We start from the raw sequence: 11,057 nt of genomic DNA on the forward strand, positions 1-11,057 counted from the left end.
TATTATTGTTGTAATTTATTTATCAAAATAATTTAACTTTAGACGTTTTATTTTGTTTCCTAATCTATATAAAAATACAAACTGTCCAATATTTAAAAAAAAAAAGTTAATTGATCGAATAAAAATCGACGATTCTTGAATTCAATTTAGGGTTCGGACCCTTTAGAATGCTAAGGTGAAATGAAGTGAAAGTGAAATGTCACACCTTCTTTTTGTAAGTTCATGTATTCCATACAATTATCTCACTCCAACGTGTAACTCTGTGACTCCGCAGATCCCTACATTGAACAGGCGGGCAAATGTTCTTAGAAAAATCTCGCTATAGTGAGATCAATGAAGAACACCGTACCTTCTGCGTGAGAATGATGACCAGACGCCTAAAGACACCGATGAAGTCGATGAACAGGTCCAAGGAGTGAGTGACGAAGTCCTTGTTTCCAGCGCGGCGCTTCTCGATTATCAGTTGGGTGTCGTACAGGATGAATCCACACATCAACACCAGACCCAAGTAAAGGTGAGCCTGTAACATTATTACACCGATAAATATAAACCCTGTAAAATTTATGTCAATGCGGTGAGCAAATAAAAATGTTTTTTTAATGTACCGAGAAATTTAACTTTCCATTTTATTTTACTCGTGTTTATTTAATTTTTTATGAGCACACAATAAACTAATTATTACAGAAAGTTATGCGGTGCTTTAAATGCAGCATATCTCTACTGACTGTTAAAGCGCCTTATTTATGAATATTTCATGTCGACCCTCCCAGGAATCGAACCCAAGACCTCAAGCGTGGTAGGCGAACGGGCCAACCACTACACTACAAGGCGGACTTTCCTCCACTCGATATCGGTTTTTTATTAATTACAAAAGATATAACTTAAAATTTTCAGTTTCAATGCTTGAATATATATTTAAATAGAGTATTTTCTACGAGATGTCATATTTATTTCTTAAAAAAATCGCATATTTATATTTATTTACGACTTGTGCCCTTTTTCTTTATTTTTTTCTTCACTCTACAGTCGATTCGGCACTAAGTGCACTCAGGCCTAAATTCATAGATACATTTTAGCTTTGCTATTGCTCAAATGGGAGTTATATTTCCACCAAGCACAAATTTTTTCTACATTTCTACTTATCTTTTCTTTCTCAAGCTCACCTTCAAACTGTGCTGGAGGCTCAAACGATACCGATACTTTTTCCTGCGGGTTCTGCCATTTGCTGTCGTACTGATACTACTACTACTACCATCACGCCATATCTCCGTAGGGGTAGGCGGAGAGAATGGAACTGCGCCACGTCTATCCTGGCATACATTTCTAGCTTCTTCCACATTCATACATCTACACGCCATTCGGTTCTATCTGCTTTTGACATGACCAGACTGAAGATTTTGGTAAATCTGATCATGTCACACCTTTCTTGGTCATCTTCGTCGCACGTTACCATTCATCTCGCCATATATACCTGTTTTACCATTCTTTCGTCATCCATTAGATCTACACGACCAAAACATCTCAGATACTCTTTCATAATTTTATCAATTATACTTGACTCAGATTTACATTCTCGTCTGATTTCATCATTTGTAACCCTGTCGTACATTGATTTCCCCCCACACATTCGCCGAAGAGATCACATTTTGATCCGCGTTCACTCGGCTGTCATCCTTCTTCTGCTCTTACTGATATACTAAAGATATAATGTATCATGTATCATTACTGAATCTCAGTGAACATTAAAATATTTTTCTATTCACGTTATAAAGGAGATAATTTTTTTGGCTGTAGACATCTTCGACACGGTGATATCTTGGAATTTGTCTTCTTATAACAGGAAATATGTGGCAACAATCACACTACGCAGACGGACGATTCAGGTTTGACATTGACCAGAAATAAAATTAGTGCCCTTCTACAATGTCGTAGATTAATATTATTGCTTTGCACTGCGGGCGCAAGTCGACTTGTGCTCGTATTCCATGTTATAAAATTAAAATTTTTGTAAGAAGGTACGACTCGAGTCAGGTCTATTTTCTTTGATACTATTTTTCGAATATCGACTTAAGCCTAAATGTAAAATCGGTTTTTTATCGTTGTGGTGAGGAATTTTTTTACTTTTCTTTATTTTACTTGTGTATCTGCAAAATGGAGTATCAAATTATATTAATAACTCAATTTGACAAAAAACCCGACTTATGCCCTTTTTCAGTGTCAGCACAGATATATAAGCACCAGAAATATTTGTGTTCTTACAATTTTTGCAAATATTTAAGTTTTGGAGCAATTCTCAATTAGTAGTGAATAACTGCTTGAAAATTAAGAATAAAGTTGTGGTAGGGTGGGTTTCAAACCTTGGAGCTGATCCATGAGTTCGCAATACTGCCCTGGGCAACTGATTTCAATAAGTCATCTTTATTTCCTCACTCTCATACATCCGACGATGGGCATAACACCGCTAATTACACGAGGCCCACCTGGTACAGTAGCTGCGACCTGAAGAAGATGTTGGCGAGGGAGAGCACAGCCACGGTGCTGAGGAGGGTCATCAGGGTCCCGCCCAGGAACAGCCAGCGCCCGCGCTCAGCCAACATGGCGGCGATGGTGAAGGACACGAAGATCAGAGAAGTGCCGGCCAATGCAGTTACTATGATGGCGGGGTTCAGTATGATAGCGTAGTTGAGGAGCGGACCCAAACCCATCCCTGAGAACAAGCGGAAGAAGACGTAAGATTATAAGTAAAACAGTAAGCCTTCAAATACAATAATTTACAAGGCGCTGATATTTTTCAGCTTTAATTTTATGTTCTTTTATAATATTGACCCATCTGCGGTTATGCCTGGTATAGCCATTTAAATCGTGTCTCTCATTTAGGAAATGTTCAGACATTGGAAGAGAAAAGATAGCTATAGCCTACGTTAAACTGAAGTAATTATATCGCCTCCGTTCAGCACTAACCCATAAAAACACCATTTGATAAAATGGTATTTTGAAAGCTTGTGCTGACTAAGGAAAAATCAGATTTTTTGTTTTGGAAATTGTATGCATACAACATAATTCCAACATGTCTTTTCAATAAATTACATTAATATTTTTTTCTTTAAGAAACATTTTCATACACCTGGAAGGCTTTTCATGTGGCAAGGTGGCTAAAATTTGGTTTAGTGACATTTATAACCTTGAAAATGCAAGCAAAAAGAGTTAGTAAAAGGAAGAATATATTATAAAGAATTATAATAAATGTGGCTAAAAATATGTTCAATGGAAAATGGTTGAAAACAGTGTTTATTTTTTAAGTTTTACTATGCAAATACCTTAACACAAACAAAATGTTGTTTTTAGCAACAAAAAGAAACTGTGATATTTTTTAAGTTTGTTTTTTCAAATAATTCTGATTTATGCAACTTTGTCTAACTAAGTTACCTTGGTGACTTTTTCCTCTTAACCTTTTCCTCACTAAGCATCCAAAAATTACACATGATACGAACGGGGGGACCAAACGATAGCGCCTACATGTATATGGCGTCACGAGAATAAAAAGTTGTAAGTGTTTATGATCATGCAATAATTTATTCATGTTTTCACGTACACATATTTTACTCATCCGTGTATTTTATTAATTTTTGTTAGTTTGCCGAATGCTAATTTACATAAAGTGAAATCGACCCTTGTATTATTTACATATTTTTTCTGTTTTAATTTTAACGATTTGAAAATTTAAAAACAAAAACAGGAAAATGCTTCTTTCTGTTATTTACACAATTACAAAAAATATAGTTATCGAATTAAAATCGGTCTATGGGGGATTCGAATCCCCCCCTTCGATCTGGCTAGGTTAAAGAACATAATATTACGCTTTAAATAGCATATTCAACTCAAAACTGACTTTTTGAGGTTAGTGACTTGAATGATCAATGACAATATGGTAGGATGGTATATTGTGTCCCTTTAAAAAACAGTCTGCAACAAAAGTGTCACAACACAATTTTTGCATTTTTAATTTAAACCATCAACTACGGCCTAATTGGAAGTTAAATATTAAAAAAATAAGAAAGTTATGATATGTGTCCAGATGAGTAAAAAATGTCCGCGAACATGTTCATTAATCTGTGAAATTCCACAATTGAGGATGCCACCTACATAAATGATTTCTATAAAAATCTAATACGTCTATGTTTGATTAATTGTCAGATTAAATAAAACATCATCATTATCATTCCCCTATTCACACCCAATGATGCACAGGGAACTCCATTGGTACTCCAAATTGCAGCATACCTGGATCATTTTTGTTACATGGAAGGCAAGGTGATCAGTCCTACGCTTCAGGTGCTGGTCTAGGGACAGTGAAATATTGCAATCGAACCCGGGAGCTCAAGCATGGCTGTGAACACTCTAAAACCACTACACTATGAGGCGGGATTTGAAAACACTTGAACCGTATTATTTATCCGCTTGGACACGGAGTAAAATATTACAGAATTCAATATAGTGTATACCATCCAAGTATTTAAAATTATACAGTATCTAAATGTATTTTATTAATTTTAATAAATTTCTTATTAGATTCTAAAATATACGAAGGTACTATTTGCAAACCTAGCAATTTTTTTTAAATATATTTATTTATCCAATTTTTATTACAACCGGTTAATATTTTATAATCATGATTTTGTCAAGAAACAAAAGTGAAATAATTCATTTAATTTTGGAGATTGCCAACTTTGCAATACTCAAGTAGAGGTTGCCATGTTTGCAACTAACTTAATAATTTAAAAGTCAGATTCTCACAAATAAACCCGTAGTTTGAACTGAAAATATTATAATTATTGTAAAAAAAATAATTGTATTTTGAATAAATTTCAATTCAAATGTCACTTTTTTAAGATTTTGGATTTTCCCGGGTTCGCAAGTAATACCCTTATATCAACACAGCATTTTCGAGCTCTTTTTATAAACTACAATTTATTTGCAAGTAGAATATTGGGTCAAAGTTAGATTGCTCAATGAAATATAATTATCCCGAAAATGCAAATGTTTTTCCTATGGTGTTCTATCCTATCTGATTACTCTAAAATTACTTTTGTTTGTGCAAATACTCAATACTAGTATGTACAAACAAAACAATCTAAGGTGTGGTTCTTATCTAACTGTAAACAGGTTTCATTTGTACAAAGTGATTTCTAATTGGAGAAAGTCTGAATAAAAATACTGAATTATATTAATAGTGAGAAATTCTATCAAGAAGAAGACGCATAATATTACTTGCTGAATACCGGGATTTTTAATTAATTTAATTTTAACATCAGGTGCTCAGTCAGGATAAAGGCTTCCAACCACAATTCTGGAAAAAGCAGTTTAATTATTTCAAATGTGTTTTAAACCGATCGCACACATTCTGGCAAAATGATTTAAATCAATAGCCATTTGTAGTTTTAATCCTTTTGCTAGAATGTGAATAACACATTTTGATTGGTTTAAAGCATATTTGAAATAATTTAACTGCTTTTTACAGAATTCTGGGTTGAAGCCTTCGTCCTGAAACATGGTTGATATTACAACACATGTCTATCTAACAACTATTAAAATTCATTCACTACATATTAACATACAAAATTCTTGGAGATTAGTATTATTCGATGAATTTTTTTTTATATGCATTGAAATGTAGAGACATTTCTTTTAAAGCAACTAACTCATTATTAGAATGGATGTATATAATGATGTGTTCTTAAAGTAGATGTATATAATAAATGTTATATATAAAAGTATATTTTAAAAATAAATAAATAGGTACATACTCTTAAGTCTGAGGGCCTTACTTATAAACCTGGTATAAAGTTACGCCTATGCATAGTGGTAAAGTAAGTATCCTTATTACAGTGATAAAATAAGGATGGTATTCCCATCCGTATTCTACCACTATACCTAGACGTAACTTTATGCCAAGATTATGAGTAAGGCCCTTACTGTTTTTACTTTTGACTGTTATTGTGGAGACAAAGGTTTTAAGTAGAATTTTGTTTTTTAAGTTTTAAGTAAAAGGTAAATCTGCACCAAGAAGCCATGAAAAGTGGCTTGATGGGATTTTTGTATTTATTAGCTAATATTTATATTTTTTGTTTTGTATATGAAATTTATAAATGTACTTATAGATATATCAATAAAAAGTCACCTTTTAATGTGTTCGGGAAATAAAAAGATGAGGTTATTCAGAGAAATTGTAATATAGGATAAGTAACTCGAATACATTCTTCTTCGCAGTCTCAATCCTGAGGATTGGTTTGCAGCAAAGTCCTGAATTTCATCTTCTACGTCTATTATCTGCAGCCTTCTTCAGCTCAACATATGAGACGCAGTTTAAGTCCTCGCACACATGTTCTAAATACTCCCGCCGGGAGCGCCCTCTGTGATTTGTCCCCTCAGCCATTCCCTCTATTGTGTCATGCGGGAGACCTATTGGGCTCGCTTGTCTGAGATGGTTCAGATTAGGCACCTTATGTGGTCTCTCGAGGAAATTCCTAATATTCCTCTGTAGCACCACATCTCAGAGGCCACTAATCTTATTTTTATTTTTCTGTAAGGCACCGTGTCTCACACCCGTACATCAATATGCTCCATACATGTCTTGGCTAGTCGCTTGCAGAGCTTTAGGTCTATGTTGTTTGCCTCGAAAATCTTTGATTTTTTGTTGAACGCAAGCCTCGCTTAATGTATGCGGCGGTCGACTTCTCTTTTTGTTCTACCATCCTGGTGATCCTGCTTCCAAGGTACACAAACTCTTCCACATTTTCCAATGTTGCTTCACATATAACAATTGAGTTGTAAACAATATCACATTTACAAAAAAACCACCTACTTATGTATTGAATAACCTTGACTATTCTTATTTGAGATAATATTATAATTTAACATTGGTATTGAGGTCAAAAAAATAAGCCTTGTTTCCTATGTAATTTCCTGAATACTAACCGAGGTGCATCCATGACCACTGTTGTGTGTTCATTTAATGGAAAAAATATTCATGCTGTCCCTATTGAATCCAAATGCCGAATATGCAGTTCGTTGCCAAAATTTGTCAAATGCAGTGAGTGTTTATCGGAGAAGTGTTTATTGCCATCGCCTCTACACCGTTCAGGCCGGGTGGTAAGTTCTTTTCAGGGCTACCGAGGGTAACTTGTAGTCGGTGCAGTCTTGCTCCTAGCTTCCAGCTTTGGCTTTGGCTCTGTTTGGTAGGGCGGTCTCCCATTTACGCCGGGAAGCCTGACTGTGATAGACAGGCGGTGGTGAACCAACGCACTCGTAGCAGCACTTACGTTACACAAAAATGTTCTTCATATTGTAGATATTTGTGTAGTTTATGTATGTCCATAACGATGCGTACACGTAGATTTATGTTTATCGGGCACGAGAATGTGCGGTGCTTACGTTCGTGCGGCGGTTCATGTTAGAGTGCTTTGGTAAATCACAATTTAATTAGTTTATAAAAAAAAATACTTTCAAACATGCTGAGTCATGTTAGATGGAGATTAACCTAACCAGTATTGTTTCCTGGTTATCCATATCTGGATAGTGTCGGAAGGGAGGGAATTTCTCCACATTTCTTCAGTGTTAAAAGTTGACCATGTTCTTGTTATTTATTTCACACCACAACAGGCCGGGAGGCCCAATTACAGTAGTGAACTACAGCACAGAACGCCCAGGCTTGAGAAAAATTACATTTAATTTCTTCATTCTCACCGGGAATTGAACCCAAAACCTTCCAAGTATGAGTCAAGCGTCTTAGCTATCACACCGCAGAGGCCGCCCTTATACCACTGTGTTGGTGATTGGGGAAAAAAAGGATAATAGAATTGTTCGAATTTAGGAATATTTCAACATCACTCTGGATTTAATACCATATCCCTTTGGTTCAAACATCTGCATTAGCAAACAACATTATTGTAGAATACGTCAGCGTAAAATATTGCTTATCAAGACTTTACAGATGCTACTAATCTCTTTTCTTAAACTAATACACAATTTCATTTACTTATCGTTTCATTGTTTTGCTGATTTTTTTATTCACATAACAACAAGATAATTTTGATTAAAATCTATAAATACGCGCCTGAAAAACTGTGTTTGAATATAGTAGTATTATTTTCTTTCCAGAATAATAACATACTTATTTATATCAGAGTTTATGTACCATAATCCAAATAGAAAAGTATGCTTTTTATTAAACTTATACTTATGTCCTGAAATGAGTATTTCAAAGACTTATTAAAGGAGACTTGCTGGCATACAGAGATTTGACACACATTGTATTTTGTATAACAGGAACAAATTTGTATGTTTTGTGAATAATTTCGAACATAGTCATTTTGGATGACACTATCAAGTAGAGAAGTATTTGCGATGTGACACAGATGGACAGCTACATACTACGGAAATACAAAACGAGATAATAGAATACTTTCTTGTCTGTTTTACCGCATCGTGTCATTTGTAAAAGTAAAAGATGTATATGCATAAAGTGTCGTACCATATCTCCTCTAAAACAACCTCATTAGACGCTGTGTCCGTGAATGAGTTTATAATATTCCTTATTATGTACGTATGTAATATGTTTCTTAATACCATAGAAAAAAAATCAAAGCTAATTAATAAAATTTCAAAGACAGTAATTTAACGTAAACCGAAATAATCATTTTCTACATAAGCATTTGCTCGAGAAGGTGACTCCCATGACAGTAGTTTAAACTTGATTGACATAATTTTTAATATGGAAACTTCATTTTTAATATGGAAACTTCATTTTTAATATGGAAACTTCACTGGTCCATTAGAATTAAGTCCAATTGTGTAAAATATTAAACTTTGTAACTGTACTGTATGTTTCCTGAATAAAAGAAAATAAAAAAATAAAAAATAATTTTTCTAGGAAGTCAGAACAGGTTCAGTCACAAAACCTATGTTTGTTGTTTTGTAAATTAATAATTTTTTCCGAAACTAAACTGATTTTATAAAACCTGGGATGGTATTTCAAACACTCGCGGTCGTATTATCTTGTGTATTTACATACAAAATACACGAGAATCTGTTTTTTCGTGCCGCGAGAGTGGTTTAGAATAGCACCCCCGATGTATTTTGTGTCATTATGTATTGAATTATGTACAAAATACACGAGAATCTGTTTTTTCGTGCCGCGAGAGTGGTTTAGAATAGCACCCCCGATGTATTTTGTGTCATTATGTATTGAATCACTTAATTTATTTGTTATAGTTACTTTAGACATAATTTAATTATATCCCTTTCGCTCCTGGCCAACACGTTTGTGTGTACAAACAAAAATTCCAATTGCCTTCCATATTCTGTTAGATTCTGGCCACAACATATTTTTTATATGATAGCTCCAGAATCCAAAGTGGAGAGATGGTCCAAAAAAAGGAGAGTAAAGAAAATTTTGAAAAATATCTCAGGAGCGAAAGGGATATATCAGTTTTTTTTTTTTAAGACTGGTTGACTACACAATTTAAAATTTGCATTTTGCAGAAAACAGCCAGATCTAATGTTGAATGATACCTCATTCAAATTCTGTATTAAATCATATTTTTATTACAGGTATTTTTCGATTAATGAATTTAAGAAATTTAAATACGTATGCATTTATCCACTTAAATGTATTAAAGTTAACTTTCGAGATTTAGATTTCTAGGGGCATTAATCTTCCCATCTCGTACTGTGGGTGTTTTCTGCAAATTGAGAAATGTCGTTTATATGATCAACACTATTTTTAGAAGGCGATAATTACAGTTTTTTGTTTGAGAGCGGCCTGGCTGTTTTTAACAGAACATGGAATTGACCTTACTGCGCACCCGATAACACCAATATATATATATTTTTAAAATTGTGGACTTGCTGCTTTCTGCACAACTACATTCAATTGCGATTTCTAAAAGTGGTGTTTTTTGGGACAGCGACTTTTGCCTGAATGGCGACAATATTTGTTTGTTAATCGTTTGCTTATCAGTTTTTCCTGACGCGATATAATATAATAAATATGCATGTGTTGGTATTGGTGTACTTTTAAAATTATTTGCTGATAAAATTGGAACAATAACCTAGATCCAATCACAGCAGAAATATATTGTAATGTCATAAACTATTGTGCAATTAACATACGAGGATGACTTTGCAGTTAAATTAGGATTTGCATACTAAACGGGACTGAAAGCATTAAATTATACGACGTCATGTCGAAAACAATCATAAAATAGGGGTCAAAGTTTTGAAACAAGGTTCGGTTGATAAGCCGACATGCCTACAGCTCACCTGAGAGGAATCCAAAGCCGAGCAGGTATCCCAGTCTCTGTTTGGTGTTTTTGCCGTTGTCGGGGGTTGACATCAACAAGAAGATAAGACCCAGGGCTCCGAGGGTGGTGATCAGACCAGCCTTGAACCATTCCGTATATATGTCGACATAGGCCCCTGCAGCGGCAGAGACCGATGTCATTGTCAAGGAGGCGTAAACATTTTTGAGATGCAGGCGAACAGGCTCTTCGCTATAATAAACAAATATATTTTTTAAAAGAACCATTCACTAAAAATAAAAACATGTCAATATGATAACAGTTTTGTAAATACACAGGTGTCAATTATTAACTTACAGCCGATTGCTGAACGAATTAATAAACGTATTTAACGTAGGCGCCATCGCAAACGACGATTTCACTGAGAATTTTCAAAGAGAATAACAGCAGCGCTTTGCAAAATATCCACCAAGTATTTTGATACACGTCATGTACAAAAGCGATGATTCCAGAAGTTTTGATTGGATAATAGAGGGGGGACAAGGCCAAGCGTCACATCGTTCGATTTCGTACAATTTCGTCACGTATCACATTTGCTGAAGCACGAATTCAGCGTTTCAGGGTAATATTGCAACTGGGAAAGAAATACTTTGTTTCAGATATCAACCTGTGAAAGGGAGAAATATTATTAGATGTACACTTAGATCTTATGACGGAACGCACTTCAAGTAAAATGGTTGCGTTTACTTTCTCATGAAG

At 34.6% G+C, this 11,057-nt stretch overlaps 1 protein-coding gene across 1 annotated transcript; it reads right to left on the reverse strand.

Moving 5' to 3' along the window:
* Positions 1–209: 209 nt before the first annotated feature.
* BI-1 (Bax Inhibitor-1) lies at positions 210–10,871 on the reverse strand. The gene is made up of 4 exons (XM_088231407.1): positions 10,656–10,871; positions 10,321–10,550; positions 2,481–2,707; positions 210–520 (listed from the first exon to the last, which is right to left on the reverse strand). Exons 1-4 carry the CDS (start codon positions 10,700–10,702, stop codon positions 320–322), a joined length of 705 nt encoding a protein of 234 aa, XP_088087533.1. The 5' UTR covers positions 10,703–10,871; the 3' UTR covers positions 210–319.
* Positions 10,872–11,057: the final 186 nt, after the last annotated feature.

This window comes from Micrasema longulum, unplaced genomic scaffold, assembly GCF_059751315.1.
Source record: "Micrasema longulum isolate JH-2025_06_02 unplaced genomic scaffold, ASM5975131v1 h1tg000882l, whole genome shotgun sequence".
Classification (NCBI taxonomy): Eukaryota; Metazoa; Arthropoda; class Insecta; order Trichoptera; family Brachycentridae; genus Micrasema; species Micrasema longulum.

What these genes read in the sequence shown, in the direction of transcription:
- BI-1 (XM_088231407.1), bottom strand. Translation starts at nt 10,702, where the DNA reads ATGGCGCCTACGTTAAATACGTTTATTAATTCGTTCAGCAATCGGCT. An exon ending in CGGCTTTGGATTCCTCTCAG is followed by an intron (nt 2,708 to 10,320) that starts GTGAGCTGTAGG and finishes GCTTGTTCTCAG; the next exon opens with GGATGGGTTTGGGTCCGCTC. An exon ending in GGTCGCAGCTACTGTACCAG is followed by an intron (nt 521 to 2,480) that starts GTGGGCCTCGTG and finishes ATAATGTTACAG; the next exon opens with GCTCACCTTTACTTGGGTCT.